The sequence below is a fragment of the Peromyscus californicus genome, unplaced genomic scaffold (assembly GCF_007827085.1).
Source record: "Peromyscus californicus insignis strain IS unplaced genomic scaffold, ASM782708v3 Scaffold_3__1_contigs__length_106647218, whole genome shotgun sequence".
In the NCBI taxonomy this organism is placed as follows: domain Eukaryota; kingdom Metazoa; phylum Chordata; class Mammalia; order Rodentia; family Cricetidae; genus Peromyscus; species Peromyscus californicus.
Window position 1 is genome coordinate 176,140 of NW_026294551.1, and position 13,017 is coordinate 189,156.

The 13,017-nt window shown below is 39.6% G+C and overlaps 1 protein-coding gene across 1 annotated transcript; it reads right to left on the reverse strand.

Annotated features, from left to right (window-relative positions):
• Positions 1-2,183: 2,183 nt before the first annotated feature.
• On the reverse strand, positions 2,184-12,412 carry Ptchd3 (patched domain containing 3). Its single transcript, XM_052755981.1, has 4 exons — positions 11,501-12,412; positions 9,817-9,938; positions 5,781-5,926; positions 2,184-3,679 (listed from the first exon to the last, which is right to left on the reverse strand). The coding sequence occupies exons 1-4, from the start codon at positions 12,410-12,412 to the stop codon at positions 2,184-2,186; spliced, it is 2,676 nt and encodes an 891-aa protein (XP_052611941.1).
• Between the last annotated feature and the right edge of the window lie 605 nt (positions 12,413-13,017).

Consider the following 13,017-nt stretch of genomic DNA (forward strand, 5'->3'; position numbering starts at 1 on the left):
AAGTTAACTATGCATTGCCAAAGAAGCTATATCCAACATTACACATAATTCCATCCATGTGACATTTAAAACAAGCAAACTTTATGGATAGAGGCAATGACAGGGCTGACTCAGTAGCCCGGAGCCTCCAGCTCCACTGGATCTACAGGACATATTTTGGTTTTGACACCCTCCAATCAGCTCTGTTACCAACCAGAGGAGAGGAACAAACTCCTGAATAAAGGAGTCTCACAAACAAAAGACAAATGGTTATACTTAAATGATCACCTCATCAGGGGCTATGGGAGACAAGGAAGTACTGGCTAGCACATCACTGTGTTTGGGGGTGCTGGATCTGTTCTCTGTTTTTAGTTTTTTTGTTTTTTAACTACAAAGTCTTATGTAGCTCAGACTGGCTTTTAACTCCTGTTTTTCTCTCCAAAGTGCTGGTATAACAGGTGTCTCAGCTAGTTCTACAGCTTGAAGGAGGTAGTGGTTACACAACTATTTTTATTTGCCAAAATGGAAAGATCTAACTGTAAAATGTAAAAATCAATACAAAACACTTTATTGTGTTAGAAATTATTTTTACAGTACTGGGGATTGAACCCAGGGATCTGTACATGTCGGGCAAAAACTGGAACACTAAGCTATATTTCCAACTAATACAAACCATTTTAAGGGGATGTTCTATGAAGTTTTGTATGCTGGATGTCTTCTTTCTCTTCTAGATACCTTTATTCACTGTCCCAGAGTGTAATCGAAGAGTTCCCTGGCCTCTGCACCTCAACTCAAAATGGAGCTCAACAGCTGGATAAAAGGAGTTGCTGAGGTGGTAATAATGGGCGGTGATGGCCTTCCTGAATCAAATGTCTAGTTTCTAGAACCATCTGTGTTCTTCCCATTTTGGCTTGGCACAACAGGACCTTTCCTATCTCATTATCACATTTACCTCCTGCACTCATTGTTTCTTACTAAGACATTCGCCCATTTTCACTACAACTAGTCGTGTGATTTCTGGCCAGATACTTTAACAGTCCCTTAAACACATCCTGTATCTGCACTAGAAACACAAAGACAAGCAAATCAGATGGACAGCACTAAAAGGAAAGGTATTTCAAACCAGGTAGGTCTGAGTCTCAACATGGACATCTTAAATTTAGGGTTGGATAAATGCTTTATTTGATTTAACTTCACCATATCCTTAGTTGAATACTATCTCCTTCAAAAAACTGTATCTGTTTCTAAATAGTGTTATAATAGAGGTGGCAGGGTTGGCACACACATTTAATACTAGTACTCAGGAGGCAAAGGCAGGCAGATCTCTCAAGGTCAGTCTGTTGTACAGAGTGAGTTCTATGACAGTCAGAACTACTCAGAAAAACCCTGTCTTGAGAGAGAGAGAGAGAGAGAGAGAGAGAGAGAGAGAGAGAGAGAGAGAGAAATGTCTTGTCTTTGATAGCTCAGTATCCTCAGCACCAATCTTATAGTTCCTTCATGGGCCCAGTTAATTGTAGGTAGTGCCATCCCTGGAGAGGTGTCCCTGAGCAAGCCATGAGGAGCAATCCAGTAAGCTGCATTTTTTCCAACAGTCTCTGCCTCAGTTCCTGCCTCCCAGTTCCTGTCCTGATTTCCCTTCATGATGGACTGTAAGCTATAAATGGAAAGAAATCCTTTCCTTCCAAAGTTTATTTTGGTCATGGTCTTTATCACAGCAATAGAAAAATAACTAAGACTTACTGTAGACAATAGAATAAAGATGATAACACTTTTCTTAATTTGGTAAAGATATTTTATTTTTCTCAGAATATGTTAAAGAACAATTTAATATGGGACTTCAAAGCCAAGGAAACATCTCTAAAGTGGAATGACTATTTTTAACAATTTATATCTGTTTTCAGTTATACATTAATAATTCATATTTTATTAGTGTATACCAATTAGACAAACTAATGGTTTCTCTTGAGACATTTTCATACATGTATACAATGTGCTTTATATTTGTTTATATCCCACATTACCCTTCCTTCCCTCTCACCCCTACCCCTGGTCCTTCTTACCCCACAATGCCCCTTCTAATTTCATTTCTCTCTTTTTCTATTGACTAGTCTTAATTGGTATGTTTTGCAATCAGACTGGATTTAGGTAATCAGGAATTCTATAACTGGTTAGGGTTATTTGTTACTGTGTATTCAAACAAACTTTCAAAAAAAGGTTAAGAATACTGGAATAAAAATTAGGCCATGAGCAGCCCCAAAAAACATAACAAGAAACATAATCTTAAAAAATGTCCTGAAGATGTAAGCTTTAGCTGCAGATAAAACACACACCCCTATTATTGTTGAAATTGCACTTTGCAACACTGGATAGCCTAACATATATAAGGCCTCAATTGATTTTTTGTTTACTGAGGTCTCAGAACTGGAAACAAATGCATAGGAGATGTGTGCAGAAAAATCAAAAGAAAACCCTATACAAATAACAAGATTAATCATGGATATGGAATCAAGATTAACATTCCAGAATGCCATGAAACCAGTAACTCCCACAATCACAGAAGCAATAGCAAAAGTAACCCACAAGGAGCACACTGGATGAGGAATTAACAATAAGGAAACAATGAGCATAGCTGTTGATGCAACCATGACATTTCGAACAGTGTTTTCTATTATTGCAGCATACTGATCAAAATATATGAATGCCTGGTTATACACCATTAAGGGGACTTCACAGTTTTCAGCTATGCCTCGTAACTGTAGTAACATTCTCTTCTTATTGGTTGAGGAAGAAACCCCTATAGTCTGGATGAAGCCTCGAGAAGAAGTGATCTCATTTGATGAGGAAATATTAATATCATATGTAAAAATAGGGGAAATTTTTAAAAAACCTGAAATATTATTCATAAAGGTATTCTTGTCATTGGGATCATTTCCATTGTTATTCATATACTGAATATATGCTCCCAACCAAAATTCTGTGAGATTTTTATCTACATATGCATTTTCTTCAAATTTTATCATACATTTGTCCAGTTTCTGTCTTACATCACCATCCCAGTAGTTAACACTTTCAGTAACAATGACCATAACCCTTGGACCATAATCTGAAAAATAATCTTCCTCAACATTAAAATATGGTGTGATGTAGGAATCATCACTTGCCAGGTTCCGAAGATCTAACCCTTCCTGCACTTGGAAGCATCCATATATACTGCTTATGATGTAGAAAATGTATATCAGCACTACAAAAAACTTGGCTTTGGCGGTTGTGAGGAAAGGACCAAAATAGTCTCTAAAGAACAAATTCATTGGATGCTTATCTTCTCCATGTTCATCTGGGGATAAACCAAATGGGAGACAGCAGGATTTTTTCAATGAGGCATATTTTTGGTCTGGCTTTTCCAGCCAGTTGTAGCACACAACTTCTCTTTTACCATCCAGAGCCATAATTGCTCCAAAACAGGTAATACTAAAAAAATAACAAAAGAGCAGGGTTGTTCCTGTATAGATGCAAAAATACTGTACAGATCTAAAAGAGCTGGTGATTCCTGTATAGAAAGCAAGGACATTGGTGATAGTGGTGATTGTAATGGACACTGCCACCTTTGAATATGAACTAGAGAGTCGATCTCTTATGCTTTCTGTGAGGCTAGTCTTCTGCCAGGCAGAAATCATGATAAACATGTCATCAACCCCAACACCTGTAACAAAAGAACAGATCTTCCTATATATTAATAAACATTAAATATCAAAACAACTGAGCATTTTCTATTGCTTGTCTTGCAAATCTCTGCTTAAACACTATCTTCTCAGTCTTTCTCTTAATTTATAACAGAATTTGACACTCCTTCCTCTGTTATAAGTGTTAGCTTTGCATATACCTATATTGTTAATACACAGCATACTCTCTAGTGTTTACCCATGGTGTCTTCGTGATAAAATGAGGACATCTACCTGACAACATGCCAATTGAAACAGCATCAGCAATCTATCTTTGATCCCATGAGCCATTTCAATTAATATACAAACACATCCATCAAACATTCTGATGCTTGAAATAGGAGTTAGTAAGTGTGTTTACAGGTAGCATAAGGCAATCCAAGTTGTGCCATTTTTATTATAGCACCCACTTTATAGATTTACTTCCAGGCATACACACAAATCTAGTGTCCCTGGTAGTTTCTAGTTGACACACAGCATGTAGTAGACAGAATGTTTCATTGGTCCTGAGATGAGAAAGGTGTGCAGAGTGAATCTTTGGAATTCTTTCTATGGTGTCATTTCATGGTTGGCTTGAAACAGAACTGAAGAATGTTTGAGAGCTTTCACATTAACAATGTAAAAAAACTAGGCCATCAAAGCAAGGAAACTAGACAGTCTGAGCCTGCTGCCAATGAATTCCACTTCCCTCCAACATTAGACTGCAGTTGAGATTGCTTGCATTCGTATGGGCTTTTGTTTCCATGTGTATTTAACAGCAGCTCTTGGGAATGCAATGCTGTAAACTTCTTTTTCATAGGTTACAAGTTAAGGTTAAGAGAATACTAGGATTACAAGTTGGCCTGTAGTTCGAATATTCATGGACATGATTGAGGTAGAAAGATCCAAAACTTGCACAAAGCTAGAGGGACTGTCATAGACTGTATGGTAGCACCCCATGACTAGCAGCTGAAGACTCTATCTGAACAAAGGAAATAATCAGAGGCACTAAGAACCAAGAATAGAATGCACTGGTACCTCTTAGGTGCTTAAAAACTGATTTTTATTACTTATAGAATTTGTTCAGAAATTCTCCTCATAGTTCTTAAGTTGCTGGAATTGCATATACAAATCTATACATACACTCCTGTGATACAGACTGTATAAATACAGTGAATACAGACTGGCTTACAATAAATATGTCCCCCTATAGTTATTAATGACCGTGGGCTCAGTGACCGAGTGTATGAACATAAGGGTATACTCCAAAGAGCGAGGCTAAACTGATGTGCAATATAAACCCATCTACTATCTACAGGGAAAAAACCTGATTTCTCTCAAATTGCATAGTTTGACATATATACTTACTGTAAAATAAATTCTAAATACAGCAATACAAAAAAAACTATAATCACCCTCTCAAGGATAACCCTGAAAACACACTTAAAAAATTCATCTAGAATTTGTTCTATGCAACTATACCCATGTAATTATCCATTGCATGTATCTTGACTTATAACAAGAAATTTTCATTTAATTCATTATATGTCTTTTTTAAAAGGCCAAATATGGCTTCAATTTTTTATTATGTTTGATTTGACAAATGCCATATTGATATGAGATCAGGTTGCTTTCAATATTTTCTTATTCTAAAACACACCAAAAAAACCCATTTGTCCTACTTATGATTTTATACATTTATCAATTACATTTATCAGATATTATAGAAGTTAAATTGCTGGTCTATAGTTCTTTGCTATGAACTTGGGTAATGCAAACCAATGTATACTTTTCCTACAGCAGAATCTTGAGTGCTCATTTATATACAACATTCCAAAATGGTCTTGCCAGTACTGATTAATCTAGAAAAAAATTAGTTTAGTGTGTATCCCTTGATACAGTATATTTATTGCTGTATTTTCAGTATGAATTAAAGTCCATGTTTCTTTCTTTTATTTGTCTGGGATACTATATTTTTCCAACTATGAAGATAGATAATTCAACTTGTTCTTCTTCTTGTCTAAGCCTCCTACACAAATGCATTCCCTTGCACACTGCACACACCTACAGACTCAACACAACTTTATATTTTGTTTTACTCACCAAGAATAAGAAATGGTGAATTTGCAACTATGATCACAAATGGGACCCCAATGTGAAGCATCAGGCCAAAGCCACTCACCACTGACATGGCAACACAAAACACTCCAAAGACTGCTACCCACATTTTGTTTCTTACACAGTCCAACCTGTAAATTTAGAGGGAAAAAATAAGAACCTGTAATGATAGCTTCTATACTGAAATCCTGCTAATTGGTTGTTGACTTAGACACCAAGGCAGATGCCTCTGGGATGGTAATTTCCATATCTGTCTGCTAGAGACCTTAAACAGGCACTATCACATTAACAACTTACAAAAAATAGAGGAGACAATAAAGTTGGGAATCTATAAACATCTCTGGGTAATTCTTATGTAACTACCCAAGCACCAATCCACTGGCTAGCATTTCAGAATAGAAATTTGCTAAGCACTGCAAATGGTTAACTCTGCTCTGACTTTCGTAAGGGTATGAATGAAATACAGTAGGTAATAGATGGTGGCTTGGTTCATCTGTTGCTATGGCAAAATACTGGAGGCTTTATACTTTATAAAAAGAAAAACATTAATTTAGTTCACAATTCTAAAGGTCCAAGAGAATGATGCAGCATCTTTGCAAGGGCTCCTCTCACTGTGTTATAACATGGTACATGTCATTGTGGTTGGAATGAGTAAGAGAGAGAGAAAAAAAAAACAAAAGGAAAGGTGGGAAAATAGGTAGATTTAGGAGCAAGACCTGCTGTTCTCATAACTTTCTGTTACAGTGCTTTCTGCGGACAGCATCCCCAGTGCCCTATCCCTGTCCATAGTCTCTGCTTCTTAAAGGTCTCACTATCTCCCAATATCACAATGCTGAAAATCAAGTTTCTAATACATGAACCAGGACTCATTAAAACCACATCCAAAGCACAGCCAAGGGCAAGCTGTGAATAAAACGGAGCACGTATTCAATTCTGTGTCCATCCAACCCAGCTTCAACTGGACACATAGTATAAGTAGTCTGCAATTTCAAATTAGTCCAGTGAATACTGGGCTCAAAGTATAGAAACATTGTTTTAAATCATTTTCATTATTACATGTTTAAAGTATGATACAACACTTTATCACCCCACTGGCCCCAGTACATTTAAAAAATTTTTAGATTTATTTTCTTCTGTGTGTATGTTTGTTTTGCCTGCATATCTATATATGCATAATGTCTATGCCTGGCTCCCAAAGAAGTCAGAAGAAGATGTCTTATTATAAGCCACCAAGTGAGTGCTGGAAACTGAACCTGAGTTCTCTGAAAGAACAAAAAAATTCTCTTAAATCATCTCTCTGCCCCCAACAGTACATTTTAAAATTTTGGCAATATACTACAGATATTTTAATTTACTTGCTAGAAACTTCTTCAAAACAATGCCTGATATCTTATACTTCCAAATACATTATAGGAAAAAGAAAACAAGTTAAGACCCTACATGTGAGGATGATGACTAGGAACACAAACCAATGATTCTAAGACAGAAGGAAAGATCGCATTCAAATATACAAAGATTTCTGGGAAAGCAAAAGCTTGTAAAATTGAGTTCGATCCTCAGCTCCAAAAAAAAAAAAAAAAAAAAAATTCTCATAGACCTGCTAGGAGAGGAAACTGACCACAGAAAGCCACAGATGGATCCTTGCAAATTGTGCAGAGTTCTAGGGATGCCATTTTCATGAGTCATCACCCTTATTGACTTGTGCTTTCTGATGATCCAGCTGCTCTTTTTAAGTCACCCCTAGTCCTTTAATTAGCCCCTTACCCATACTCCTCTTAGTAACCTCATTAAAAACTCATTGGTTCCTCAAATTTAACTCTGCTTCAGTCATTATTTTGATCTATCATGAACTCCCTTTCTGGGATGAGGGGTGAGTAGACATGTGTGTGTGTGGGGGGGGGTGTTCTTCCCAAGAAAAGTATGTCATACAATAGCAACAAATGATGTTTCAGCTGACAATGTTGTTTGGAGGTGGTGGAAAATGTATAATCATAGTGGTTCCAGAAAATTAAAACAGGGCTGAAAACTTCATGTCACCTACTGAGTGTACAACTAAATATGCAGGAAAATGGAAAATGCCACAGAATAATCTTCAAGAAAAATCATAGTGAAGGATTTAGCTGTTAAGACCTCAACAAACTCCTTAAAGGGTTGCTGGAGAAATAGTTCAGCATTTAAGAGCACTGACTGTTCTTCCAGGGGACCAGGGTTTGGCTTCCAGCACCCACATAGTGGCTCACAATCATCCATAACTCTAGTTCCAGGGGATCTGCCAATGTCTTCTGTCCTCCATAGGTACCAAGCATGTACACAGCATACAGACATACATGCAGGCAAAAAACACACACATATATATGAAATAAAACAATGATATTCAAAGGAAAATTTTAGATGAAACCTAAAAAGTTTTCGTCAACAGAGTGTAAGGTTCATGGCAAGCAACGCAGCAATTAGATAAAGAAACAGAGCAAGCATGCATGGGCCCATCTCAGGTTGGCAGCTCAACTTCACAGTGTTGTTGTCCACATGGTACTAGTTTTGAAGACCAGAAAGATGCAAAATTGAGGAAGTCATTGATTCTTCCTCCACAGTGTCAAAGAGCCACTGAGGCCAAGCAATGTATGCCAATGTCAGAGGCCCTGAAAGGTCATTGTGTGAAGCTTGTAAAAGTGAAGCCTAGATTGTGGTTGAGACCTCAAGATGTTGGAGATGTCAAAACTGTGAGACATGTATCAAGGAGAACTGAATACAGGGAATGGAACCAGCCCAAGAGAGAGAAATTGCTGGCAACAAAGCCGGAAGGACTCAACCATCTAAGCCCTTTGAAACTGAAGTCCCAGATATCAGACACGGAGCTACAAAATTTTGTATTTTCCCTGCTGGATTTCAGTCTGGATTTCCTCTAATATTTCCTTACTATGCCCCCACACTTTCGTTTTGGAAGGGTAATATATATTATGTACCATTTTCTAAGGGATACATAATTTGTTTGTTTGTTTTTAAACAGGAAATCGCAGTAAAGAAATTGCCTAGAATCTCAGAAGAGGATTTGGACTTTTGAGCACTGCTAAAATCTTTTTAAAAAATTGTGTTTTTTTATTTTATGTGTGTATGTCTTGCACCACAGTTGCAGTGATGAGAAGAGAGGTCAGACCAACTAGAACTGGTGAGCTTATGGGAACCAGGCCAGAAAGTGTTAGTTTGAATGAGCAATTTCCCTCATAGGCTTACCTTTGTGAACACTTGGTTCCCATTTGGAGGTGCTGTTTGAGGAAGTTATGGAACCTTTAGGAGGTAGAGCCTTTCTAGAGAAAGCACACCACTGGGGACCAGCTTTGAGGGATTATAGCCCCACCCACTTACTGTTGTCATTCTGTTTCCTATGTGTGGATGAAATGTGATCAGCCAGCTCCCTGCTCCTTGATAAACTATATCCTTTGAGAAACATAAGCCAAAATGAACTCTTTCTTCTTTTTTTTTTTTTTTTTTGAGACAGGGAACTCTTTCTTCTTCAAGTTTCTTTTGGTCATGGTTTTCCATCAAGTGACAGAAAAGTAAAACAATATTGTAACTTGTGGAATGAAGTGGCAAGGCAAATCTATGACAATAGATACCTGCTTTAAAAAGAAAAAGTCAAATAATTTGAAATCTGTAAAACTAGGGAAAAATAAAATCAAAGATGACACAAGTATCTTAGTCTATTCTGGTTTTAGACTGAGTAACCTATAAAGAGCAGAAAGGAAAAGTCTAGAATAGGCGAATTCAGAAATAGAAAGTAGATTAAAGTTTGTCTGGGACCATGGGAGAGGGGTTTAGGGGGTTACTGTATAACGAACATAGAGTATCTGCTAGTACTGATCAAAAACCTTGGGAAGCAGAGAGTTGTGGTGAATAAACAGTATGGATATAATTAATATAACTAAATTGTTCACTTAAATTGTTACAAATGGAATATTGTAAATCATGTATGTTTTATCACAATATATTACAAGGCAAGAGGTAAAAAAAATGAGAGTTTTACCTGAAGCATGATACAACTGCAAACAGTATTATTAAAATGTATGCCAAGTGGAATAGAGGGATCACAGTCTTAGAGGTTGCCTCAAACTCCAGCTGTCTTGAAAGGGATGTAAAGTAGACTACCTGCAATAAATAAATAAATAAATAAATAAATAAATAAATAAATAACATACTCAGGAAGCAAATCCAGATTCCAGAGTCTGTCAAAAGTTACAAACACACAGAAATCCACAAAGATACCTCCACAATAGACTAACAGCAATGGTCGAGAGACAGTCCGAACTGACCTACTCTGGTGATAGGATGGCCAAACACCCTAATTGTCTTGCTAGAAACCTCATCCAATGACTGAGGGAACTGGATGCAGAGATCCACGGCCAGGCCCCAAGTGGAGCTCCAGGAGTCCAATTAGCGAGAAAGAGGAGGGTTTGTATGAGCGAGAATTGTTGAGACCAAGATTGGAAAAAGCACAGGGACAAATAGCCAAACGAACGGAAACACATGAACTATGAACCAATAGCTGAGGAGCCCCCAACTGGATCAGGCCCTCTGGATAAATGAGACAGTTGATTAGCTTGGTCTGTTTGGGAGGCATCCAGGCAGTGGGACCGGGACCTGTCCTTAGTGCATGAGCTGGCTGTTTGGAACCTGGGGCTTATACAGGGACACTTGGCTCAGCCTGGGAGGAGGGGACTAGACCTGCCTGGACTGAATCTACCAGGTTGAACTCAATCCCCAGGGGAGTCTTTGCCCTGGAGGAGATGGGAATGGGGGATGGGCTGGGGGGAAGGGGGGCGGGAGGGGGGGAGAACAAGGGAATCCGTGGCTGATATGTAAAATTAAATTAAATTATAAAATAAAATTTAAAAAAGTTACTGGACACTTCAGCTTCTTGATAGGCATGCTGCAAAAAGTGAATGATTTGCTTCACATAAAATCTGCACTGTGCTTTCCCTCAAAATGCAAGGTTTATTAATTTCTCTGCATTTTGGCTAAGATCAGGTTAAAAAAAAAAAACCCTAACCCAAAATATAAACAAACCAAAACTGAATTTTATGCACAACTGTGAAACTTTATTCTCACTAACAACTGTGGAAATTGTGACATTTTCTAAATCTTATTAGATTGGTATTTTTTCATATTTTAATCTCATCAGTAGCACTTTAAGAAACACTTGGCTTCCCATTAGGCATTTGCTTTCACGAGGGTTATTGGAATTACTTGCCCAGAATTTTAACAGATAACATGTACCTCAATACTAAGCTAGGTGCCTTATAACTAACCTGAAAAGGGCTGAACAAGTTATCTGTATTCTTAAATACCACTACAGAACTTGAAGGTTCTGTTTTTTAATTCCACTGGGCACAAACAGGCTTTAGGGACTCCTAGGAACAAGAGGGAGCTCAATAAAAGAAATAAATTCCAAGTGACTTAATTAGAAAACCAAACCCCACACATCAAGTGTGAAAATCAGTTTCTATACTAAACAGACTTACAGATACAGGATTTATGTACAGACCAAAATGATGCCAATACTTTATGATCGGTGGCGTCATCCATCCATGTTATAATGGGTTTTCATAACAAGCACAGGAGAGCACACCCAGCTTTAATTCAAGGGCCACCTCATCTCCAGACCTCCCACCCTTACTGGCCTCCCTTGCCAACCCTAACCTCCAGAATACCTCTGTCTCTTCCAAAGTCAGACTGCTCTTCATGTCGTTAAAATGGTTAAGAAAGTGAGTGAGCCATGCCTTGCTACGCTCACTGTCTTCGGGGTCCTCGGTCTTGAGATAGTACAGCAGTCTCATTGCTCGGGACTCCACAAGTCGTTGACTTCTTCCTATCGATTGACCTAAGACATTTCCCCCAAAGAAGCCCGCCAAATAGATGAGGTGGTTGTTCACGTCATGGAGAGGGAAGGTGAGGTTTGACAGGTCCAATGACGAGTTACGCTGCCAGGCATACAGCAGAGGGTTGGGTGGCACACACAGAGTCTTGTACTTGGCGCATACCTCTTTGTACAGGATCTGTGTTCCATTTTCCTGTACCACCTTCAGCGCCTGCACCGCTTGGTCCAGCTTGCTCACCTCCGTGAATACCCCCGGCTCCAGCAGCGAGGCGGTAAAGGACACCACCAGGATGGACGCAAAGTTGGCCTCGGAGCTGGTTCTGGAGGCGGAGAAGCGGTACGTGTCATTGGTGCTGAAATGACCCTGCACGAAGCGCCGCTCGGCCTTGGCAGGACTGCCAATCGGTGTGTACTGCTCCTCCAGGTTCTCCTTCTCCTTGGGCAGGAAGATGAGGCCGGTGCCCAGTGCGACTGTCAGCAGTGCCGGCCCAAGTAAAAACAGCCAGGGGTGCATACCCACCGCGTAGCCAAGGCGCTGAAAGCTGCGCGACAGGGGCGCTTCTAAGCAGTCGGTGCGGCAGCGACGTGGCAGAGGTGCCTCTTGACCCAGGGGCGGCGGGCGCTCCGATGGCGGCCCTGAGGCCCAGCTAGGGCCCGCCTCGTCAGATGGCACTGACTCCAGCTCACCTTCAGACGGTGCCTCTCGCAGCGATTCCTCTCCGGGTGCCACTTTGGAGGAGATCATGTTGCCCACAGCTGCTCACAGGAGCTGCTGCTGATCTGCTTGCACCCCAACGGTCTGGGACCCAGGGGCCGTTGGCTGCTCTGGTGCCCGGATGCTGGAGGCAACGGTTAGGAGCACGTGGCCGAGGTGACCTTCCTGGTCTGGATCTGTCCCATGGTTAGGGTTAGTGCCATTCTCCTTGTCACAGAGCATCTCCTCAAGCCAGAGCCCTGTGGAGCACCTCTCCATGCCAGGACTTATCAAATTTCTTTCTGGATGCATAAGCTTACCCCCTCCAGCTTGGCGTCCCAGTGGCAGGGACAAATTCACACTTGCTTTGTTGTCATGGGTTTATCTCTTTTCCCTACTAGATTGTCAAATCTCTGAGATTGACGATTATTGTATCTAGGTTTGTTGACAAACATGAATGCCAACCAGAGGAACGTTAAGTATTTCTTAAAGGGAAGACTGGGTATACTAATTACAAAGTTATCTATCAATCTGAAGTTTACAGTTTCCAATCTAAATGAAAACTGTACTGAGACAGCCAGACTTGCGAATCATTATAAATTCGCAGAATTATATATATCCCAAAGTGTAGGAAGTGTAGCAGATTCCTGGTTATT

Bases quoted from the DNA above. Each gene is read 5' to 3' on its own strand.
- Ptchd3 (XM_052755981.1), bottom strand. From the start codon at position 12,412: ATGATCTCCTCCAAAGTGGCACCCGGAGAGGAATCGCTGCGAGAGGCA. The intron at 9,939-11,500 runs GTATTCTGGAGG...TATTTATTGCAG, and splicing joins TGACTTTGGAAGAGACAGAG to GTAGTCTACTTTACATCCCT. The intron at 3,680-5,780 runs GTGAGTAAAACA...CTTTTGTTACAG, and splicing joins TTCACCATTTCTTATTCTTG to GTGTTGGGGTTGATGACATG.